The sequence below is a fragment of the Amblyomma mixtum genome, chromosome 1 (genome assembly GCF_055824585.1).
Source record: "Amblyomma mixtum isolate Tamu chromosome 1, ASM5582458v1, whole genome shotgun sequence".
Classification (NCBI taxonomy): Eukaryota; Metazoa; Arthropoda; class Arachnida; order Ixodida; family Ixodidae; genus Amblyomma; species Amblyomma mixtum.
Window position 1 is genome coordinate 188,764,179 of NC_143012.1, and position 25,573 is coordinate 188,789,751.

The window sequence follows — 25,573 nt, forward strand, 5'->3', positions numbered from 1 at the left end:
ATCATCGGCTGTTAAGCATCGGCGCCCCAAGAAGCTGAGAGCAATTGTTTTTAACCGCTGCCTCTAGCGCGGGTGATTCTGAAAAGAGCATACGTTTGGGGACCGCCTAGCATGCCCAAGAAACCAGTTGCAATCGTTACATACAAAAAAGTGACTGAAGGGGATCCTCGCTAGAGCCGCGTTAATTTCGCTAAAGCAAACGCTCTCCAGGCGCTGCCGGCAAATGCAGCCAGTGCCTGGAGTCATGCTTGGAACGCTACGCGTTTCCACCAGCCCGGAGTCACAAACACACAGCAGATAGAACGCGAAACAAAATCGCAGAACTCTGCCACAAAACGTGCTTCGCAGGGGTTGCTTCGCACGCAGCAGAACAGCCAAGCAGACGACGCTAGCTACAGCGGCATGATCAGCGCGCATGCTCGTTCCCTCTCCCTATTCCCGCTCTGCTTCGCCTCTGCACCGCTGCACTGGGCAGTCGACGCTCGAGCGTTCAGGTTAAAAAAGTGGGAGGGTGTACTTTCAATCTGCGGCTTGCACATTTTTCGTACGCTCCGCTAGGGAACTCTTGTATAGTTTCCGTAACCCTTGCGATGCATATCCCGTAACCATTGTGTTTTGAGATCCTGTTATATTACAGTTAGTATTGCTAGAATAACGTGGCTGTTTTTCCACAGTTGTCTTTCCGCAGTCTTACGTTGTCGGCTTCGTATACTTGATAACTGCATTTTGGTTATAAACAGTGTTAAAATGGTGTTCTTAGTTGGGACGTTGCGAAATGGCGCACAACCTTGCCTTACTTGGCGCTTCGTCTTAATCAAATCAATGACGACTTAATTGTCTTTCTTCATGTTACGTAAAACAATAGAATGCTTCGTTTCTCACGTAATTTTATATATTGTTCTAAACTCAACTTTTTTGAAACTAGGACTCTGTAGTGTTCACTAGTGTGCGTACGTAAGGCTCAGTTCCCAGTCGAATTCGTCTCGCAAAGAGCTGTCTTCGCCTTTCTCCTGCATTCTGGTCGCGTGAGTTCAGCCCTTTCGAGATCGTGAACTGTATCGCGAACTTCGGTGAGTCCGGCCTCAAGTTCTAGAACGTGTTCATGCGTAAAAGTAGTTCGCGAACTGGAAAGCGACGACAGCCAGCACCATGGCATGCACTGCAATAATAAAAGCCGCCGCGGTGGCTCAGTGGTTATGGTGCTCGGCTGCTGACCCGAAAGACGCGGGTTCGATCCCGGCCGCGGCGGTCGCATTTTTCGATGGGGGAGAAATTATAGAGGCCCGTGTACTGCGCGATCTCAGTGCACGTTAAATAAGGAACCCCCTGTGGTCGAAATTTCCGGAGCCCTTCACTATGGCGTCTCTCACAGCCTGAGCCGCTTTGGGGTGGTAAACCTAATAAACCTAAACCTATACTAATAAGAATATAAACAGCAATACAATGCATTGCACTGCTATGCTTATTTCCTGCGCTTGCACTGCTCTGTACGCACTGATTTCTGTATCATGCTCTGGAAGAACGTCATATGCTAATTTTAAGCAGAGAGCTGGGCCGGTCGTTAACGGTTCAAGGCATGTTAATTGCACTTGACCGTCATCATTACTCCGGTGCGCATATGTCATCCTTGTCGTAGTTTTACAGCGTCGAAAAATGTTTTTTCGATTACACGGCACACCAGTAAGCGGTGCATGACGATTTTGAGTTCGAATGACAATGTAGTCGGGAATATCAGGCCTGACCGCTATAGTCCGCGCTAATTCCACCACTGTTTGTACACTATGCGTACAAACCTCCCATGATGTGTAAGCTTCGATACGCGCGGACAAACTATGCACTTTACATTCCATGTTCGCCCTTTCGAAATATGCGAGATTATATGGAATCCGCCACATAAAATAGAGAAATGATCTCTACATATTCATTAATGGTTAGTTTCAGTTTCGACAAGTGTCCAAACATGCTAAAATCAGGATACCGATGCACCGAGATGTGCTCGAAAGGTTTAGGCTGCGCTGGCACTAAGCCATTAAGACCATGCTATCATTTATACCTTGCTTGCTTTTATATTTTCCCCCTTATGTAATGCCCTATGGGCCTATAAGACTATAATAAACGACTACGATGATGACTTGAAAAAGAACTTGGTTTTACAGTAGCGCATCACTGAATGGTTATGTTTAATTTATTTCCACGTCTTGTCAGGGAGAGGCAAAACAGCAGCCAGTGTTGATACTAGATTGGAATACGCGGCTGTTTCCCCGTTGCACTGTGAACGCTAGTTCAAATTCAGCCTTCAGCCCAAAAAACTTATCAGACATGTTATCAAGTTCTGCACCTGCTTCTTGCCTGCTGCCGCCACTGTTCAGAATGCGGGAAGTTGCGAAACATGCATGAGCCCTTTTTTGTCGCGTTTTCGTTTTCGATCGTTAGCACTACTGGTCGCGTTTCGAGCCTTCGAGTAATGCTCATTCCGCATACAGAATCCAAGATGGCGGCCTCCAAAGCAATGGCATTGTATCCCAGTCGTTGCCATAGTAACCGAGGCGGTTGCGTAATGGAATAAAATAATAACAGGCAGCATCGTGATGGCCGAGCACCGCAACTAAAAACTAAACCTGTTCTTTTTTGCATATATTATGCATTTCGCCCCTCCTGCTTGGGCCTACTGTAGGCCTGCAGTATGTTCTAAATAAATAAAAAATAAAAATACTATGTCGATTCTGTATATTGCCACGCGCCTAACGCGCCGCGCGGCCTCCGCGCTGAGTCGAAGACGACGACGAAGCGGCGGTGGGCTCTCGTGGCGCGCTGTTCTGTTCTGTGTCGTGGAAGCTGGCTCCATAATTAAAAGAAGGCTCCCGGTCTTGGGTTCTTCCCGACGTCTACCTTCACGGCTCGTCTGGCCGTGACACTGGTGGAGGTGCGGGGTATGCTCCCTACCCCTGAGGACGACTCGACGCGTCTGCCTCTTGTGACCACCCCTGTCCATCGTGCCAGCCGGAGGATCCGCGGCCTGTCCCCCGAGGCCCTATTGTCAGCGCGCCTTCAACTACCACTCCACTCATGGCGACGCCACTGCCCGCCCTGCCTACGACTGTCCCTTCAGCCAGCCCCGCCTACCTCACCCTTCAGACTCCACGCACGCCTAAGCCCTTTCACGGCGACCTGTTTGAAGATGCCGAAGACTGGTTGGCTCACTACGAACGGGTCGCGGCCTTTAACTGCTGGGACGACGCTACAAAGCTGCGTAACGTTTACTTCAGCCTTGAAGACTGCACGAACGTGGTTCGAAAACCATGAGACTACTTTCTCTACGTGGCCGGACTTTCGACGTCAGCTCCTGAGTACGTACGCCAACAGCGACCGCCGGGAGAGCGCAGAGCGTGCACTGTCCTCTCGAATTCAGCTTCCCAATGAGGGTGTTGCCATGTACGTCGAGGATGTGAAGCGTCTTTGCCATCGCGCCGATCCGGCCATGCCTGAAGAAAAAAAGCTGCGGCACCTGATGCGCGCCGTAAAAGAACAGCTCTTTTCCGGCCTCGTGCGGAACCCGCCCAACACCGTCGCGGAGTTCCTGGCCGACGCTGTGCACATGGAGAAATTTCTGCAGCAAAGATCCCATCAGTACGACCGGCAACTGCGCCAAACGTCGACTCTATCAACGTTGGACCGGTTCGACCATGATCCCAGGACGAATCCGGACTCCCTTCGCGAACTCATCCGTTCAGTGGTCCGCGAGGAGCTGCAGCACCTTCAAGCCACCTTTGCCCCTCGCGTCGATTCCGTCACCAGCGTCATCCGTGAGGAAGTCCGACAGGCACTCGGAACAAGACGCTGCAGCTGTGCCGGCGCCGCAACCGACCCCATACGATCCCGCGCCGTACCCGACTCCTGTCCAGCCAGTCACGTACGCGGACGTTGTGCGCCGCGCGGCCCCATCTCCTGGGCCTTCGCCTTACGCCGCACCATTGGTCGCGGTGCACTCTCCCCAGCCGACTCCTTACTGGGCGGATCGGCGCCAGGCACCGCGGAAGACTGACCTTTGGCGCACTCCGGATCAACGCCCGCTCTGCTACCACTGTGGTGAAGCAGGCCATCTCTACCGGCGGTGCCCCTATCGCGAAATGGGACTACGCGGTTTTTCTGTCGACAGCCCCCGTCCACGCCCTGGAGAGCGCCCTCAAGACATCGCCGAGTATGTCACCCGCCAGCGTAGTTCACCATCTCCTCCGCGCCGCGAGTCGCGATCGCCCTATCCACGCCGATCTTCGCCCTCTGGGTCCCGTTTCGCCTCAGGACAACATGGTTCCTCGAGCCCTCGTCGGGAAAACTAGCTCCGGCGGCCTTTGGAGGCGAGGCCGCCGAACGCCGTTCCGACGCAAAGCTTCCACCGCCGCAGCAACTGAATCGCCCCGACGTCGCACGCCGCATCGCTGCACAGTTTTCCCCGACGCGCCTTTCGTATCGCCGCGATGCCGCAACCCCAATCGCCGACCCGCTTCCGCCGCCGCACCGACCCAATCGCCCCGACGCCGAACGCCGCATCGCCGAACAGTTTCCCCCAACGCGCCGCTTGAATCGCTCCGACAGCGCAACCCCAGTCGCCGACCAGGTTCCGCCGCCGCACCGACTGAATCCTCCACAACAGCCATCGACGGGCCGTGCTGAAGGCAGGGTCTCCTTGGATATCCCTGTTCTCGTCGACAAAAAGGAGGTCAGCGCGTTGGTCGATACGGGCGCATATTACTCTATCCTTAACGGACGGCTTGCGACGGCCCTGAAAAAAGTGACGACACCCTGGGACGGTCCCGACATACGCACGGCAGGCGGACATCTTGTCGCACCACTCGGCATGTGTGCGGCCCGGGTTACGGTTCGAGGTTGCACATTCGTTGCCACTTTTCTCGTTCTCCGCGAATGTTCTCGCGATGTCATCCTTGGCATCGACTTTCTTCGCGAGCACGGTGCGATCATAGACCTCCAGAACCGCTTGGTGACGTTTTCTACCGCAATGGCCACAGAAGAACCTGCGCACCAGGGTTCTCGGTCCACCCTGCGAGTCGCCGACGATAACGTTACGGTGCCACCACGTGCCAGCATTCTCACGAGAGTTATCTGCGACGAGCCACATAGGGGACTCCGGGTTGTCGAGCCTAATGTCTCCCTCATACTCACTAAGGGGGTCGCGGTGGCACGGGGCCTTGGATCCTTTCATGACGGTTGTACAGAGGTCCTTGTCACCAACTTCTGCAATGAACATCGACATCTGTTCCGTGGCACAGCCATCGCTTACGTCGACCATGTTCAGGAAGTGGCCGAATGCTTTGCTTGTGCGGAGGACACACCTGGAGCTGACGCCGAAGCGGTCACCAGCGTAGACATCAATCCTGGCCTTCCACCCACTGAAAAGAGGCAACTCCAGGACCTCTTGCGGGAGTTTGGTGCGTGTTTCACGTCGTCGTCCAAAGTGAGCCAAACGTCGATAGTTAAACACCGCATTATCACGCATGAAGGAGCCCGACCCATCCATCAGCAGCCCTATCGTGTGTCCCCTCGTGAGCGAGATGCTATTCAAACACAGGTCGAAGAGATGCTCACAGACGGCGTCATCCAACCGTCAAGCAGTCCGTGGTCGTCTCCTGTCGTCGTCGTGAAAAAGAAAGACGGGACACTGCGGTTCTGCGTCGACTACAGGAAGCTGAACAGTGTGACCAAGAAAGACGTGTACCCGCTCACGCGTATCGACGACTCCCTCGACCGACTTCGTCAAGCCAAGTACTTCTCTTCGGTCGACCTCAGAAGCGGTTATTGGCAGATAGAAGTTGATGAGAGGGACCGTGAGAAAACCGCCTTCATTACACCGGGCGGGCTGTATGAATTTCGCGTCCTCCCATTCGGGCTCTGCTGTGCTCCTGCCACGTTCCAAAGAATGGTGGACACCGTTCTCACCGGTTTGAAGTGGCAGACCTGTCTTGTTTATCTTGACGATGTCGTCATTTTTTCCGCAACGTTCACGGAACATCAGCACCGCCTCAGGACTGTCCTCAAAGCCGTTCGATCCGCCAACCTCTCCCTCAAACCAGAAAAATGCCACTTTGGGTTCACCGAATTGAAGTTCCTTGGGCACGTCATTAGTGCTGACGGAATCCGCGCTGACCCAGAGAAGCTTGCTGCCGTTGCTGCCTTTCCGGTCCCCTCGCACAAAAAAGCAGTCCGACGTTTTCTGGGCCTCTGCTCCTATTACCGCCGCTTCATTAGAAACTTCGCCCAGCTCGCCAGCCCTCTGACGCTCCTAACCCGTGATGACACGTCATTTTCCTGGGGCAACGAACAACAGACTGCCTTCGACGAGTTACGACGCCTACTCCAATCACCGCCCATCCTGGCACATTTCGACGAAGATGCCGATACGGAGGTGCACACGGATGCGAGCAACGTCGGTCTTGGCGCCGTTCTAGTTCAGCGGCAAAACGGTGTCGACAAAGTAATTGCCTACGCCAGCCGCGCACTGTCGCGTGCTGAGTTGAACTACTCTACCACGGAAAAAGAATGTTTAGCGGTAGTCTGGGCCGCCGCGAAGTTCCGCCCATACCTCTATGGCAGACCGTTTCGTATCGTCACCGACCACCACTCGCTGTGCTGGCTGAAAAATTTAAAGGACCCTTGCGGCCGCCTAGCACGTTGGGCATTACGTCTGCAGGAATTCGATTTCACCGTCACCTACAAGTCAGGCCGGAAACACACCGACGCTGATACCTTGTCACGCGCTCCCGTCGAACCTCCTCCGCAAGACACCACCGACGATGATAGCTTCCTTAGAGCGGTCAGCACATCTGAGCTCGTTTCCAGACAGCGTGCCGACGCCGAGCTCCGTCTGCTCATCGAACATCTCGAAGGTGGATGCCCTGAAATACCACGAAACCAAGCTCGTGGACTATCGTCGTTCTGCCTGCGGAGAGGGGTGCTTTATAAAAAGAACTCAACTTCAAGTCCGACAACTTACCTGCTCGTCATACCGTCTGATCTGCGGGATGAAGTCCTCCTTGCCTGCCATGATGAACCGACTTCCGGCCACCTTGGAGTTACCCGCACCTTATCCCGAATCCGGCAGAACTATTACTGGCCCAACCTAACTTCAAGTTTAAGCATTATGTTCGGACATGCCGGCAGTGCCAGCGGCGAAAAAAACCCGCGCTCAAGCCTCCTGGACTGCTTCAGTGCATCGAGCCGCCACAAATACCATTCGACAAAGTCGGCATGGACCTTCTGGGGCCATTTCCTCTCTCGTCTTCCGGCCACAAGTGGATCGTGGTCGCCACAGACTACTTGACCCGCTACGCTGAAACGAAGGCCATTGCGCGAGGTACTGCCGCCGAAGTTGCCCACTTCTTTATGCACGACATCGTGCTTAGACACGGCGCCCCATCGGCCATCATTACTGACCGAGGCAAGGCGTTTACAGCCCGACTTCTACATGACATCTTAGCGCTTAGCCATACTGCTCATCGACCAACAACAGCGTATCATCCCCAAACCAATGGTCTAACGGAACGGCTCAACAAAACATTGGCGGACATGATCTCGATGTACGTCGACGTTGAACACAAAACCTGGGATGAGGTCTTTCCGTACGTCACCTTCGCATATAATACCGCGACGCAGGAAACCACCCAGTTCACCCCGTTCCGTCTCGTGTATGGCAGAGAGGTCCGCATGATGCTAGACGCCATGCTGCCGTACGGCGACGCAGAGCTTCCCCCTGAAGCTGGCCACTTCGTGGAGCAAGCAGAGCAGGCCCGTCAGCTGGCCCGCTTGCACATCAAGGACCAGCAATCCGCCGATGCCCGACACTATAACCTTCGGCACAGGGACGTGCACTACGAGCCTACGAGTGTGGGTGTGGACACCAGTGCGCCGCAAGGGATTGTGCGAAAAGCTTTTAAATAGGTATTTTGGCCCGTACAGAGTCCTGCGCCGCCTGAACAGCGTCAACTACGAAGTTGTCCCCCATGGAACTGTGGTCGCCGGCCCTCAGCGTCAACGGCCTGAAATCGTGCATGTAGTGCGCTTAAAGCCGTACTTTTCGCGTGACTGAGCGCTGTGTTCACGCTGTTTCGTACCTTTTCCCTTTACCCCACGTGTGAACTTGACTCTCCCTGCATGTCATCTAGCGCGCACTGTATAGTTCACCTCACCCCCAGTCCTCTTTTTTGTTCCTCCTCCCCTCACTGTACATACATTCCACATCGAGATGATGTTTGCTTTCGCGGGGGGGAATAATGCCACGCGCCTAACGCGCCGCGCGGCCTCCGCGCTGAGTCGAAGACGACGAAGCGGCGGTGGGCTCTCGTGGCGCGCTGTTCTGTTCTGTGTCGTGGAAGCTGCCTCCATAATTAAAAGAAGGCTCCCGGTCTTGGGTTCTTCCCGACGTCTACCTTCACGGCTCCTCTGGTCGTGACAATATATATATATATCCTTCTCTGGCAGACGTCAATGTCGGGCCAACCGTTCGCAACAAAATGTTCCGGATGGTGTCATACGGTTCAACGCTTCGTGCAGCATAAACTCACTAGCTAAGTTACAGCCTAACTCACGGCAGGGGTTCGAACCGGCGACCTATGTACCACCACTTCCACGTCTTTACGAATCTTCATATGAACATTGCGGCTCAACCGTTTGTCGTAGTGTGTTCGGGGTGGTGGCATACGATTTCGCGTTTCGTGCAGCGCAAACCTACTAGTTACGTTAGTATAGCTCGCGGCAAGGTTTCAAACCGGCGACCTGTGTCGCTGCCTCAGCGTCGGCTCATTTCTCGTATAGGACAGTTATCCGGTATTTCTGCGTGACCACCCTCTAGAGAGAGGTACGCCTATAGCGGATAAAAACGAGGCCTCCTCTCACGCTGAAGGCCAGGATGGGCGATAGCGTGGCGGATCCGTTGCGCGCGTCCTCCAGCGTCAGGGTGGCGCCGCCGGCGAAGGAGAGGTTGGCGCCCGTGGCCAGGTACCCGAACAGGAAGCGGCTGCCCTCGGACGCGTGCTCGAAAAAGCGCGCGATGTGCTGCGACAGGCACACGACCAGCCGACGGCCCGCCGGCCAGCGGAGCATCAGCGCCGCCGCCGCGTACTGCAGGGTCAGCGCCCGCGCCAGCACCAGCCACGGGACCTGCGTGAGCGCGGAACGGGAAGCCCTTGTATTGAAGCACATGTCACCCCTATGCACATCCGCCGGGAGCTGCGAGTTCTCGCGACAGCGACACCGACATCCGGCCCATTCCAAACGCTGTGGTGGGAATAGTCTACCCAATGCGCCGTTCGTCCTCCGAGGGTGGAAGAACGGCGCGAGGACAGTACGCGCCTACATCGTGTATCTGGTTTGGAAGAGATAACATGTCTCTTGCTAGGAGTGATATTTGGAAGGAAAATATCATGGTTGACCGCAGAGTTTGACCTAAAAACGTTTGGATATCCGTTTTGCAATACAAAAATTCGTCATCGACAAGGTCAAATTTCATGCGCCCACGTTCACGGCACCTATGCCGCTGCATTTGCAAGCAGATGCGAGTTACGCGCGGAGAGGAAGTTGTTTTAACCCTCTCCGGCGCCATCTTGGTATACTGCAAAGAATGTTTGCACAACAAGAGACACAAAATAAATGGCTTACTGCTTCAACCAGCCACTTGAAAGAAGTTTAAAGGGAATAATTTCTGAGCACCCTCATATCAAACATATCAGAAATGCTCTGTGGCTACCATCATGACATGCTGCCAGATTAGTGCACCCTGCATTATCTCCCCACAGTGACGCCATGTTATCAAGAAGGGTCATCACAATCGGAGCTCCTTGAATTAGCAGTTGCAAAACTTCCCATAGGGTCTATGTAACAAAAAATGGTGGTCCGGTTGGGCTAAATTTCGGGCGTTTACGGATTTCCGCGACAGCAACATTAACTCTGTTCTAGTCGTAAACTTGGAGATCCTTGATAAGCGCACAACCACGCGGCAACACAGGCGATGAAACAGATGCATTAACTTAAGTTCAGAGGCACTACACTCCAAGATATAAACTATGCGATAAAAGAAGCGCAAAAAAATACCGCTTCTCAGAAGATAACGGAAACATATGGCGAGAGCTTCCATTGGCCGCTTCCAGATGGTGCCGCTGTCCGTAAGCATGTGAATGGATTTGCGGCAGTTAGCAAAAACGGATTGGAAAATTTGTGGCTCAAAAGCAGGGCAGTTAAGTAAGGTGACAGTGAGTGAGTGAAAACTTTATTAGCTCTAGATTCGGTTGTGTTCGGCGGTTTTGAGATGGCTTCGTCCATCTTGCTCAAAGGTCGGTTGCCCTTAGTCCAGGGCTCCGCTCGATGCTGCTGCCAGTTTTGTTCGCCGAATCAGATCTACGCGGCAGAAGAGGGCACAGAGCGCTCCGCATACTCCGCTCTGGGGGCCACATAACACAACGACAAACAAACGAAGAACCAATCAGGCATACGATAGTTTAGACACCGGGGCATACGGGAGTAACAGGGAACCAAGAGGCGGACAGGACAGCTCGAGGGTACAGTTATTACCGAGCATCCAACGTAGGCGACCTCGAGGGGAACGAACCTGTACCCCAAGATTATTCGGCGATACTAAATTATTACAAGGGCTGCAGAAAGCGGTATCCACCACCGGACAACTCCATTAGCAGAGAGGACTCTGTCGCGTGGAGGCAGCTACAGACGGGCTCCTACCCGAACCTACACGTACTCAACAAAATATATCCAACACAATACAATGACAAATGCCCTTGGTGCCAAGAACCCCCCACGCTGTACCACATAACGTAAGGTGACAAGTTAGAATTAAAAGCTGTATTTAAAGAAAATTGCGAATTTACAGATAACACCATTAGGTTTGAGGTTTGCTTAAAAAATATACAGAAAGAAAAGCTTGTCATTGTGGCAACTGACGCCACCTCGTTTCACAGGGGACACTCCTACCTTCCATGTCCACCCACGCGGAAAATGAATTCTGGGGCTGTACTCGGATAGAAGTCAAGAAGGCAGGGTTCGAAGAAGGCCCTCCATTCAAAGGCGCCGTACGGTTCTCACGACGTCGGGAATAACCCCGTAGAGAGAAATCGCAGGTGACTGGCCGGCGCCTTGATTAAGCAATACCAACCGCGACGTCATGACAGTCGGTGGATGACATTGGCCGGAGGGCTTCCTTGAAGGCTATCTGCCGCTGTCTTCTTTACTCGTATCCGATTACATTCACTTTCTTTAAGCGGAGTTTATCAAATTGGTACGATCTAAGAGCTCTGTTCATACTGGCTGCCACCATGGTTAGAAACATGCAGTAAAGAAAAAGAAGGTTCGAGTGACAATTTGCAATCCTTGTCGCAAAAAATTCACCGCCACTTGGACACCGTCATCCGACATTTCTGCTTGACACGGCATTTCTGACAACACCACTGCGAGCGAACGCTGGCTTAAAGGAGCACTGAAGAGGAATCTGAACTCGTCTTTTTGCCGCGGGAATTCGAGCTACACGTTCCTAGCATTCTTAGAAACTGCGACTTAATGCCCTGTGTGGCCGATTTTCGTAATTAAATTGAATTAACGCGCGGCTCCCGCCTTTTTTTTAAATTCTCCCTCGTACGATGGGCGGAGTCGACCAACGCGGGGAGTGCCTTTCAGCCAGCTCCGTGGAGGCTTTGCTTTCGCTTCATTTTGTTTTTTCTGTTTCCGCGAATAAATAGTTTCATTTGCAGACAATAAAACCGCAAAATAAGCCCACAGAAATAAAAATACGCGCGGACTATTTGCTTCTACTCCGCCGATGGCAGAGCGGGAAGCCGCCACGGGACTGGGTGAAAGGCACTCCCCGCGTTGGTCGACTCCGCCCACCGTACGAGGAAGAAAAAAAGGCGAGAGCCGGGCGTTTATTCCATTTAATTAGGGAAATCGGCCACACAGGGCAATAAATCGAAGTTTTTAAGAATGCTCGGAACGTGTAGATTGAGTTACCGCGGCAAAAAGACGAGTTCACATTCCTCTTCAGTGCACCTTTAAGTCCTCGTTCCTCACATTCCCGCTAGGGGTGCTATTGCTGCGCTTATTTTCTCTGTTTCACTCTCGCACTGCGCTCTTTCTGATGGCAACTGATCCCACGCAGCCGCCAGTTCCACTCGCTCCAACTCCTCGTCCATCTGCCCTCTTCCTTTCTTCTCAGTTCGTTATCCCTCGCACACTCATTCTCATTAGTCACAACACCCTCAACAGCTTCTGCGGAAACGTGAGCTACACTGCTGAGTGAAGAAACTGGTGGGACATTTAGGCTCCGCCTTAATAATATGACGCGATAGCATTAATGTGTTTATTCCCGTATATGCAGAATTGGTACTTCTATACTTTACATTTATAGATCCCGGGGAGCCCTCATACCACGCTTGGCGCAGTATTGCAGCTGTTAAGCGATGCGCCACTGCCCTGGGGTGGCAAGTGCTACCACCAGTAGGGCTTGTGAGACTCAGGTTCCTCTTCCAGAGCCACCTCTCGCGACCAATCATTAATTATACAGCCTGCCACGCTGGCCAGTTTGCTGACAATCTGGTGTGCAGGATGTGCTGACGCCACCAGGTCACGTGACCTAGGTGGCCCATTTAGGTTCGCTACTCCGGGGATTTTTCGCTCACAGCATCGACGACGACGCCGGATTTTCTGCCGAACGGGAGCCTTAACGCTACAGCTTTAGAATAAAAGGAAGTCGGCCCCACGTGACAACCCGTACGGGGGTTTGACAGGCTAGGGTCGAGACTGGGTTGTCACAATGGAGTCGACTTTGCCATGCTCGGCGAGGGAAAGAGCGAAAGGAGCGGCTAAGAGAACAGTTGCCTTATTGCAGATGTCGGCAGTATGACGCAACGCTCTCTTCAGAGATATTTTCCCCCTCATTGTTGGCAAGAACTCGGTGAGTATGTGAAAGAATATGTCTATTTAGGGCGGGTAGTGACAGCTGATCCAGATCATGAGAGGGAAATAACTAGAAGAATAAGAATGGGGTGGAGCGCATATGGCAGGTTATCTCAGATCATGAATGGCAGTTTACCAATATCCCTCGAGAGAAAAGTATACAACAGGTGTATCTTACCGGTACTCACCTATGGGGCAGAAACGTGGAGGCTAACAAAGAGGGTTCAGCTTAAGTTAAGGACAACGCAGCGAGCTATGGAAAGAAAAATGATAGGTGTAACGTTAAGAGATCGGAAGGGGGCGGATTGGGTGAGAGAACAAACGCGCGTTAATCATATCCTAGCTGAAATGAGCAAGAAGTCCGCTTGGGCAGGGCATGTAATGCGAAGGCAAGATAACCGCTGGTCTTTAAAAGTAACGGAGTGGATTCCAAGAGAATGCAAGCGAGGCAGGGGACGGCAGAAAATTAGGTGGGCGGATGAGATTAAGAAATTTGCGGGATTATGGTGGCCGCGGCTGGCGAAAGACAGGGTTAATTGGAGACACATGGGAGAGGCCTTTGCCCTGCAGTGGCCGTAGTCAGGCTGATGATGATGATGATGATAAAGAGGATGGAAACTTCTGCTTTCGCTGCAGAGTTGATATATTTATTCTATGAAGGGTACAGACAAAGACGGAGGAGAAGAGTTGGGCTTTGGCACGAGAAGAACTGGAAGCGCAAAGGCGGTATTCTTGAAAGGTTGTCACTGCTCTTTCGGAGGTGTTAGCGGAGCCAATGCCTCCTTCCTTGGGCATTCCTTATTCAAAAACATCGGCCTGAAAAGTGCATGGGCTTGCTTTGCGTAGCAGGTTTTGTAGTTGCAAAAAAAGTCGTGGAACAGCATGTTCACCAGCGACGTGAGACAAAAGGAGAAGGGGGAGCATGCCCTCTGATGAACTTTCGCCCCGACTAAAGTAAAGAGCAATTACAAAGACACTTTGAACGAAACGCATTAACTATAAAAGCAGCAAGTTCAAAAGGACCTATACTGAACAAAAACTCTCGTAGGTTCCAAGCAAGAGAAAATGTCACCAAAAGTAATTTTTTGTTATGTTTTATGAGGTTGCTAATTCATACAGGTAAAGAAAGGGCCCTTTTGGCAGCTTCTAGAGGAACTGTTTTTGAGGCGGTAAATCGTTATAATTTTTTCCACAAGCTCCGTTATACACCGATAAGTATTACATAGTGGTGTTCTCTGATTGCCAGATTTTCGGGTACTATTCTTATGTGCATTTCGACGCTGATTAAGACACGCACGGCCCCTTTCAATCTTTCAACCTATTCTGCCCACAGAGTCCTCGGCTTAAGCCAAACCTGTCTAAAAACGTTGGCTAAAGCCAAAGATTATATCTGTTGTCCCGCTTTGCGCAGCGTCCAGTCTACTGAATAAGGTGTCTCTGAGCAAACATGACAGGTATGCTTGAACTATTCTCACCATTACTTTAAGGTAATCCAACATAGCGTGGCTCTCGTCATAGCTCTCCATTCTTTCTCTTTTTCGCTGTCTCGGTCGATGCAACCACCTCAAGGGCGCTGCTACGGAGCCGCGCCGTGACATCGAGATGGGCTGGGTACCCTACTTCCTCGCACGCAACGCCTTCGCGGAACTGCGGCCGGTCCTTCAACGGAGGACGAGGTGAATATTTGCACGCAAGCTTCATCGCGACGTGACAGCTCACAGTGTGTCCCCACATTGCGTTCGGCTGTTGTATTCTTGTTCGTTGTTTCTTTTTTTTGCATTCTTACATCATCCTGCGCTTTTGCCTGCGTTGGTTTCCTTGGGGGCGGTACGGCCCCGTCTCCGTTACCCGAAAGTGCCTAATCCGCTGTGTGTATGTTGTGTATCACCCCGTGTTTTGTCGCATAGACGCCATCTAGTGTATGCGATTGCTCTCGTAAGTGCTCTTTAGCGCTCACTCGTCGCTTTCTACCTCCACTGTGATGCACATGGTGGCACACTAACCTTGTCTAGGAATGAATGCAGCGCGGGTTGTGCTCAACCACCCGGCTTCCATTAGAATAGGTTCGCGTACGCAACCGTGTTTTGCGCTGCAGTTTGTGCTGACGCATAGTTATTTTCTTACCACTGCACTCTAAAGACGAATTAGCCTATGTGGGAATAAAAGGGAGTGAGATGTCTGCTAGCGCACTACGTTTTAAGGGCAGGATTTGCTGCCCAATTCCCAGGGTACATTTCGATCACTAAACATACGGGATGCTGCAGCTGCCAGTTCGGTCAGTTCCTTCTGCATCCTAGAATCTGCTTCATTCCATACTCTATCATCTTCACACTTTCTTCTTCCTGGAGCTTTTTCGCATTTGCTGTTGATGCGATCCATGTCGGCCACTCCTCCGCAAAAGATGGATTTTCTTCTTGGCTTAGTGCCTTCTCTTATTTCTTTTTGGGTTTGGTGCATGCCCTCCATCTTGGGGAGGGGTAGATTCCCGCCTGAAGTCTTTTTAGTATCTTATACTCTCCGTAGCTTAGCTCCTACGCTTAAATTTAAGTGTTAGTCTAGTAGTAAATAAACACCCTAAAACTATAACGGATGCCTGCGTGCCGTGCCGGAGAGAGTAGGTAGGGGGGCCGGTTAACAATAAAGTTATTCTGAACTGAACTGAACATATAGAATGCTTACTCTTGGCAACGGAGGCATACTCCCATCGCGAATCATTGTAACTTGACGCAGTTAGCAACGGAAAGAGGCCTTTAAAGACGGCACCGGAGGTCATCACGTTAGTAGAGAGTAGGTTACAACCTGGGTAAAAATCTTCACAACTGCTAGAAGTTGGCATGTTTTGAAGAGGGAATTTGTTTCCGCTGCCTACCTTAAGTAGTCCGTATTTTTGGCTACGCAAATGTACCTCAGGACTTGGGCAGAATAACCTGACGCTAAAAGGGAGTGGACCATAGGTGAGCATGCTGCCTTTTTGTTCCCAAATAGGCTGATTCGTGTTTACAGTGTACTATCGCTTTCCATTTTCCTGCAAGGCACGCCTCTCGTTCTTGACGATGGCTCCCCCTTTATGTTGCGTCTTTCTTTAGCTGCCCAACTTTACCAGCGATTAGTTAGTCAAAAATCACACTGCTAATCAGACGAGTAGCGTAACTAACAGGCCACAGTCCTCGCGGCGTCTTTTTGTAAAGGCATGCAACATTTTGATACAATCTCTCTTGACCTTCGTCTCTTTAACCTAGTGTTATAAAGCGCGCCCGCAAGAGTACAATGGCGTTTGGCCAACGCTACACACGGATGGCCATGGCGCGTGCACAAGTGGCGGACGCACGCTCTTCCGGCTGCTGGAGAGCACGTAGTCGATGGCCAGAAGCACCAGGATGCCCCCGAGCGAGGCCAGCCGGGACAGGTGGTCGCGCGCATCGTACACCAGCAGGCAGAGGCCGCCCACGAACACGCCCATCCACACGGCGGGAACCCTGGGAGGCGCATATGCGCGGGCTTTTATCCTTCAATGGCGTCAGTGATCGACACGGCCGGGCCACTATACAGACCACTCGGTAGGGAAGGTACAGGTAAAAATTTCTCTCCGGGAAAAAGGCGCCTCGCAGCACAGAAGACAAGAGTACAAAGGAGGTTCATCGAAAGGCCCTAGACGCAGCGTCTCTTTTTTTCTAGCCTTGTACTGAGACTTTTACGACTCTTAGGAACATCGAAACAGTATACACAAATATAGGCTGAGGAGGGGGCTCATCCTTGCCCCTGGAGACATTGGTAACCTCGTATATGTGCCGTAATTGCGCCCGATCAGACTGCTCAAGGGAAGATCCTCTGACCTGGGGACATTTAACCAGCCCTATGCATGGCAATCTTTGGTCGTTTTTATACCCTCTTGGTTAGTAGCACCATGTATTTATGCACAACATGCGCGACATAAGAAAAGAAAGCGTGCGGAGAGTTTGGGCAGCATACATGTAAAGGCATGCAGACAATCAGTTCAAACAACAAATCAACTCTCTCGCAAATTCATATGTCGAACCTGCACGCCATCGTTTGGAAAACGTCAGTTGAAATTATATACCATAAGGAGCGATCAGCTTGATACGAATTACAAGCGTGATGTGTGTGCGACGACCCTGACGCGCACATGCAATTTTCCGGTATCGAACGTTCATTCTTTTCGAACTCCCTCGCTTAATTCATGACGAGAGACTTGAGCTAAACCTTGGCCCAACGGCGGCATTTTTGTTCGTCTTCTTTTATATAACAGCAAGTATGAAGTACACTGCCCTCGCTGAATGTCATAAGTGAAGGATAATGTTGCTGGGTACGCGGAGGAACGTAGCGACACGCTTGCTCTATCCACTAATACTACGTGGCGTTCACTATTGATGTCTCATGAAAAGGGCTTCGATACAAACTCTCTCACTTGATCAAGCAGCCATCCCCACCACTCGTATTGTTATATTTACTCAACGGCAGTTGGTGGCATCGCAGTGAAGGTATTTCAGTCTCATTCATCTAAGCTTCCTGCATTATAAGGATGGTGAGGACAAATTGCAGTCGGCCTAGAGCGACGGTTGATCACCTTTTATTGACAAGAAGGTACTTTCGAAAAAAAAATGAAGCTATTATACGCTAATAAAAGCAAAAATAAAGTTGTTGGCATCACCAGCCGTTTCCACAATTTCAAACCAACGAAAGAGGATTTTGGAGCTGAACAAATATCAAGGGTGTCACGATAGGCTGAGCTGTCGCACTCTAGTATGTTCAAAAACCCGATGGAGTTTTCGTCACTCATCTAGGCTGTATACTTTTATACGCGTTCCTTTTGATAATAAATTAAAGATCAGGTTCTTCTTCTTCTTCTTCTTTGCACCACAGGTGCACCGCCAGAGACGGTTTATCTAACTCGAAGACTGAAGCTCTTCGCACCAGGGGTGCCACGTCAGAGACGCTCTTGTGATCAGTTGACACGCAGGGATAAAAAAAAAGGCAATAACTGAGGTTTATGTACAGATATTTACAGCGTACAGAAGTTTAGACACTCGAGACAAATTAAACGGCAAAAGACAAACAACAAAAAGGTGGATCTGCCTAATACTAGGGGAGGCCCCTACTCGGCGTTGCCGAAGATGCGTTGCATCTGACCTTAGCGCAGAACCTCGCTTCCGGCTTCGGGGCCCAGTTTTAAAGCCCTAAAGGCCCGGCCCACATTCCGTAGCTTCCAATCATGTTGCGGTCTTAGCCTGATTGGTTCTTCAAGGGCATGGCCAACCCTCAGGCTTCTGTAGGGCAAAACGCCCTTTCCACAAATACAAACGCACGGTCGTGCCAGTACGTGCAGAGAACATTCCCTCCACTACAAAATAAAAATAGAACAAACACAAATACACATCCGTGCCAGCACATGTGCGAATCGGTACCGCGGGTGGGGTGGACACCCGTACTTCCCAGCGCGTTCGCGAGCGGCCGCGTTCCAAGAAAGGAGACGCTCCGCTTTGAGTGCCCCCAGCTGCGTTCCGATTACCCCCGCGAACGCTACCGATACCTTACACGCCCTTCCCAAGATTGTACAAAGGGCCCAAATGGCACTTTTAGAATTACAAACAAAAGGGATCGGTGTCTGACACGAAACCACCCTTCGGGTGACATACCGAAGCTACACAAGCACTGGCATCAAACAAACCAAAAGCAAAAAATGTACACGGGCACCAACACAAAATTACGCAAATTGCACACTCAAATACATACAGTGGCATGCCTGCCGTGCGCCGTAACACAGCGTCCAAGTTGATGGGCTGTACGCAGTTCACCAGCATGCACACCCGCGTCCTGCTCGACACACACACACCGACACTCGCAACTAGAGCGTTCAGTAGCACTGATACGGGCCACGTGAGCCTCCTTGGTCGCACCGAGCGTCCCTGTGTGCGTTCGAGCCACTACGCGTCTCAACACTAAGAACGCCTAATGGCCACTATACTCATTAGGTTGGTGCCACAGCGGGGCAAGAACTCGAAAGATGGTGCCCTCCAGGATCAAAAACGTCCCGGGTTTTGATGGGTCCAAACCCCTCACTACACGACGCACCTGAGGGCCCGCTCTCTCTGGCGCGCCGGTACGAACCGCGTGCTGCGTAAGGAACATCTCTCTTGCCGAGTTCAGCTGTAACAGTGCGGCCGGCTTTGCTGAACATAATTTGGCGTACCGCAGCACGGAACGTACTGTTCCACGCGCCGACATTCACTGTGAAGGCTATGCGCCTGTCTCTCTCTACTTTGCCTCTCTTCGAGCCATTTGCCCTGCTCCTGCTCAGGTAAACACTGGAATTGCCGCAACCTCCTTGATCGGCGCTTGCCGGCTTCGTGGCATCTTCTAACTCTGAGGCTGCATGAGACCCCTCGCAGTGAATTGACCCTAATTTGCCTTGTGGCAAGTCGCCACTCATTTCCGGGTCCTCAAATGACCTGGCCGGACACACATCGGGTGCGTTCGACAACTGCGCGGCGCTCTGCCCGGTCGGCCCAGCAGGCTCACCTCCGCTCTCTGCCTCGGACGAAGGGCTCTTGCCACCAGTAACGCTACGGGGCACTTTATGCCCTATGCCCGACACAGTGTGCGGTTGCGGCAACGCTAGGCTTTCTGCTGTCATTAGCTCCGTGTCAGAGATCACAATCTCATTCATAGAGCCTGCAGGAATTCCACCGCTGTCCTGATTGTTATCGGACACCTTGGTTACGATTGGCCCTAGATCACTAGAATTGGGCTGCTCCTGTTCTTTGCTAGCCGCCCGCGGTGGCGGAAAAGCTGTGGTATTTCCGCGTCCTTCAGGAATCCTGTTTTCACTTCCTGAACCTTTCGCGGCGTTTCCTAAGCAAGATGCGTTCCCGCATACCGGCTGATTGCTTTCAGCGTCCTCACTGCTTTTTCCCTGACCTGTGCATGACAAGCATAATCCTTTGTCTTCCAGCACAGGCTGCCTCACCTCTCGGGACTCGGAGCAGTTCTCCCTGGTTAGTTCACTAGCTTTCCTAGACGCCTTGAGCTCAGCGAGCTCCAGCGCTAGCTGCTGGCGCTTTGCTTCTAATTCATCCAAGACGCACTTAACATCCTGAGGTTTCTCCTCGCACAGCGGCGCCTTTCCTCTATTCACTTTCGCAAGTTCAGCCTGAAAGTACGCTAAGCGCGCCTTCGCTAATTCCACTTGGTACCTCACATCAAGTGAGGGCAGGCTTGGATAGCTCTCCATACCGCCTTCCGTACCCCTCAGATGTCCTATCGGCTCGAACACAGGGACGTGAACAATGCGACCAAGGAAACTCACGGTTTCGATGCGTCGATCCGCATTGCCAGCTCCTTGGCGTCGGGGTCCACCGCCACTTTCCCCGGACGCTGCGATGAGCTGTCGCACGCCGCTGGTCCGCCGCCGGTGATCGTTGAGTTCCCGACGCGCTGCTTCCTTGACCGGACGCAGTCCCGCGTCGCTGGACTACTGCCGTGGTCCTTGCGTCCTTGCCGCCGTGTCTCCGCAGGTCCGTTCACGAACGCTGACCTGTCGCCTTGTCGTCACCTTTCTCTCTGCCTTGTCTTCTTCCTGCGCCGTCTTCCGATGGCCGCAGGATCCTGCCGACTGCGCCAGTAAAGATCAGGTTCTTCTTCTTCTTCTTCTTTGCACCACAGGTGCACCGCCAGAGACGGTTTATCTAACTCGAAGACTGAAGCTCTTCGCACCAGGGGTGCCACGTCAGAGACGCTCTTGTGATCAGTTGACACGCAGGGATAAAAAAAAAGGCAATAACTGAGGTTTATGTACAGATATTTACAGCGTACAGAAGTTTAGACACTCGAGACAAATTAAACGGCAAAAGACAAACAACAAAAAGGTGGATCTGGCTAATACTAGGGGAGGCCCCTACTCGGCGTTGCCGAAGATGCGTTGCATCTGACCTTAGCGCAGAACCTCGCTTCCGGCTTCGGGGCCCAGTTTTAAAGCCCTAAAGGCCCGGCCCACATTCCGTAGCTTCCAATCATGTTGCGGTCTTAGCCTGATTGGTTCTTCAAGGGCATGGCCAACCCTCAGGCTTCTGTAGGGCAAAACGCCCTTTCCACAAATACAAACGCACGGTCGTGCCAGTACGTGCAGAGAACATTCCCTCCACTACAAAATAAAAATAGAACAAACACAAATACACATCCGTGCCAGCACATGTGCGAATCGGTACCGCGGGTGGGGTGGACACCCGTACTTCCCAGCGCGTTCGCGAGCGGCCGCGTTCCAAGAAAGGAGACGCTCCGCTTTGAGTGCCCCCAGCTGCGTTCCGATTACCCCCGCGAACGCTACCGATACCTTACATATACTTTTATACGCGTTCCTTTTGATAATAAATAGTTTTCCTCACTCTTTTAAGCTGTATACAATTACACGCATTCCTTTTGATAATTAAAGGGACTCTGAAAGGAGCTCTAAGTTGCGGCATGCTTGGGATGTTAAAGCACGCCGCTTTACAAATATTGTCCAGCAAAAATTTTTTGATGCACTTTGTAGAAGCTATGTTATCTGTAATAAAAATTTGAATTTCAGCGTCTTCGCGCCATTCCCTATCTCGTCACTTTCTGCACGCTGGAATGTCGGCGCTCCTGCGCCGGCCCCGCCTCCAGGGGACGGAGCTTCCTGACCTGCCCGAGCTACGCGGCCATTGTAGTTGCTTGACGACTGAAAGAATCCAACCAATAGCCATCTCTCAACTTGTATACGCAGGTGCGAGCTACGGAGGAGGGTGCTCATGCTTTTATGACAACACATTTCAGTGATTCATTAAGCTGATGGGCTCTCCTCGCAAGTTGTTTCGGAGCCCCTTTAAAGTCTTCTGCCGCTGCGAGCATTAGCATCACCTAACTCAAGTTTGATAATTTTTAAGCACCTCTTTGAACAAAGTGCGCGATAAGCGGGCTTGGTTGATATGTCAGCTTTATCCCCGTACTTCGCGAGGAACCTTGAAAGCCAAGCTTCGAAACAAGTTGTTTTTACTCCCGCGTGATTTTTCTTCGTTGTGATCTATCCTTAGGCATCACAAGCTTCCGTTCCAACAATTTTGTGCCAGAAAAATGTGCGCCAAATTAGTGTCGCTGCTTCTACAAAAAAGAAAGAGATAAAAGGTATCCGAGTGTACCGGCGTCTCTCATCCTTCCAGCTGCACCACTGCTGCATATTTCAGGCCCTTCGATACTTTAATTCCATAAGTACCCTGATCTGTATGCTGTGCCAATGCGAGTTTGATAATGTCTCTCCTTAATCGCCCTCATTTTCTTCTGTCTTCATTTACGTGGCGCTCAGAATCAGCCGGTGCCTGTATTACAAATCTATTCGAACCTTTTCTTTCACTCTCAATCATAGGAAACAAAAAAAAAACAGCAGAACAAGTTGTAGGAGAAGACCTCTCAAAATAAGGAGGTGGTTAAATACTCGTTAGTGCTGTGCCATCTCTTATGACTCCGGAGTTTGTGGCAACTACATGGATTTCACTCACTTTCAGGGGAAGTTCTTCGGTGCTTTTTGGTCACATATGCCAAATTTCACAGCCGGGTGGCGTCTTGTGCCAGCGCAAATTTTAAAATTTTACATTTGGTGCCCTCAACTGGAGCGATTTCTACGGGCAACCTTGCGTGTGTGACGTCACAGGTTGGCACGTTCATTGATAAACGCTGTGAGTTAGCTGAAGGACAAAATTTATGTGCTTGTTCTTGGTTCCTTCAAAAAAAAATACGTACCAAAGCTGTAGCTTATAGCCTCCAGGTTAGCCATTCAAATCTCACAGGATAAGCTTGGGGACAGTATCCGAGACTTCACAGGTTGGTTAGCCATGATGTCACAGCTGAGCCGAAACCCAGTTTCGGTTTCTGGATTTCTGCTGTTTTTTTTAGATGCTTTTACCAGGTATTTCCAAAAACTTTTTTTTTCTTTTGTACCGGACACGGGGCTCTACAGCTTGTAATGTGATTATAAACTCAAAATGTTCGAAAAACCCACGTAGTTGCCCTTTAAGGGGACACTGACTATCAGTAGAAGTTGACCTATGCCGATGGAATGCTACACTTTAATCACAATGAGACCACTGCCTTAGAAAACAGAGCTCTTATAAGCCAAAAGCGACCAAACAATGCAATACAGGTGTCGCCATCCCCGGCAGATTGCGCAAGTAAGGCATGTGTGCGTCGGCCCCGATTTTCTGACTCGGATCAAAGAGGCTACGCTGCGCCTCCATTGACTTCAAAGCGGCAGCAGCCTGTCTTTTTGAGCAAGAACGTCACGAGTTCGAACCGACTGGCGAGAATATTTCTACATCCCATTTTCTCGTCCATAAGCGAATATATTGCTACCGCATAAACCTGAATATATTGAGAAAAAAACAGTAACAAAATTTTCACAGCATTTGGATGCATGTGTGCTCAGTGGCCTTTTATCGAGTTTTTATTACTTGTAGTGCTGCTTCTGGCATACCTGAAACAGCGAAGCTTGAAGATACACGCATGTAGATTCCTGACCAGTACTTCCTTCGGTGGTGTACCCATACCAGAAGCCGCGGTCACACGAGAACACAAACGCTGTTTTGTGGTCTCTTTCTCCCCAAAGTAATGCCTTAGATCGGTAGAAACGAAGTTGGGGCAACGAAAGTAGGAAAAGAAATTTTTCCCATCTTCAGAAAGAAGCTTTTTATCGCGAAGGTAGACGTATCTTTAACTACTATGGTAGCGTAGCGTTTTGAGCTAGTCATAGTGAAACATATTAAGGGTTATGCCGCGTGAAACGATTCAAACACAAGAGGGACAGGGTACGATTGTATTGTCTTTCCGCCCTCTGTGACCCTTAATTCGCCAGACCTCCATTAATCGGGATTATTTGGAAAGTCCCTCCTTACGTAACGCCGCCGCGGCTCTCAGAGTACTACGGTAAATAGCATACGTTTATCCTGTCTGCAAAGCAATGCGACAATCGATTCCTAATCCTCGCTCCCAGTGATTGGTTTGGTTTTATGGGGTTTAACGTCCCAAAGCGACTAAGGCTATGAGAGACGCCGTAGTGGAGGTCTCCGGAAATTTCGACCACCTGGGGTTCTTTTACGTGCACTGACATCGCACAGTACACGGGTCTCCAGAATTTCTCCTCCAAAGAAATTCAGCCGCCGCGGCCGGGATCGAACCCGCGTCTTTCGGGTCAGCAGCCGAGCACCATAACCACTGAGCCACCGCGGCGGCTCGCTCCCAGCGAGTTACACCGCGCGAGGGGACCAAGACACGTGAGGGAGGTCCTCCCGCGCTGCGTAACCAATACTATGCTTCCCCACCGACGAGCCAAATCCGCTGCCGTGGTGAATTTTATTACATGGTCCCCAAGTTCCAGCAGACGGTGCCCGTGCAGCTCCCGCGTGGCGCACCTTTCGTTGTAGCCCAGGGCGTCCACCGATGCGATGATGCTGTGTGCGAAGCGCGCCATCAGCGTTCGGCCGATCACCATGACGTGTACTCCGGCCGTGGCGAGCGCCAGCAGCCACACGGGCCGGCACATGTCGGGCCCGTGCGCCCAGTCCCGCCACAGGGCGAACAGCAGGTAGACGTGGTAGAGCGCGGCGCCCGCCACGGCCGCGTAGAGCCGGCCACGGGGTCCACCCAGCGTAGTGTTGGCCGTAGGATGCGGCGCTGCCGACGACGGGAAGGCGTCCTCGGCCGCCGCGCTGTCCATCCCGGCGACGCTGGCACCGCCGGCACGCTGCGCGAATGAGAGACGCGGCGCAACAAACTCTTAAGCTGGGCCGCCATCGTCGCCATCTACAGGCGAAGAAGCCCACTGCACAACAGAAGCTCCAGCGCACTTCCTTGCCCCGTCACTTCGCCTGGGTCTCAATATCACCTTCCACGGTGGTGGTACCCTTCCCTTGGGTCGGGATTTTAAGGTATAGGCGGGATCGGGATTGGGCCCACATTCCATCGGAAATTGTTCCGCAAGTTCACTGTATTGTGCCAATGTTTTTCATTACCAGGACAACACCCAGATAGGAGCGCTAACCCTAGCGCCCTACCACGTTCTCTTCTACAGCCACTCGGGCATTCTCCTTCTTTCATACGTTACGGATGATTTTAACTCGCTGTTTTTTCATGTTCGAAGCCATGCGCCCCATGTTGGAAGCCGAGGGAACTAGAAGCGCTTGTCCCGAATTCCTGGTAATGCTGATTAGCGTGAGGTATAGCCGCGCAAAGTCATGAGGTATAATGTGTCACTGGACAATGTCGTTTGCATTTATTTCCTGGCGGTCTACGAATTGGGAGGCGAGTGTTATCAAGGCTGCTGATGAAGCTTCTGTACAACACTGGTCTTCTGGAAGAGTGGTAGGACATAGATTTTTCGTTTTTGGACATAGACGGCTCTCTTTATGGGTGTTTGACGTCCCAAAGCGACTCAGGCTATGAAGCCATACAAAAACAACCAATGAAGCGGTAACGGTTTAACGCAGTTGAACTGAATACACCTGCGAAAGCAGAAGTTCGAAACGCAAGAGGCGCCTGTGTGCTGTGCGATGTCAGTGCACGTTAAAGATCCCCAAGTGGTCGAAATTAT

The 25,573-nt window shown here is 51.5% G+C and overlaps 1 protein-coding gene across 1 annotated transcript in view; it reads right to left on the reverse strand.

Annotated features, from left to right (window-relative positions):
• LOC149370277 (uncharacterized) overlaps positions 1–25,573 on the reverse strand; it is a 66,912-nt gene that overhangs the window by 39,596 nt on the left and 1,743 nt on the right. Inside the window, exons 2-4 of the mRNA XM_089582913.1 lie at positions 24,396–24,727; positions 16,292–16,439; positions 8,905–9,168 (exon numbers count right to left, since the gene is read on the reverse strand). Of these exons, the coding sequence (XP_089439039.1) occupies positions 8,905–9,168; positions 16,292–16,439; positions 24,396–24,727 (744 nt within the window). The remainder of the gene's footprint in view (positions 1–8,904; positions 9,169–16,291; positions 16,440–24,395; positions 24,728–25,573) is intronic.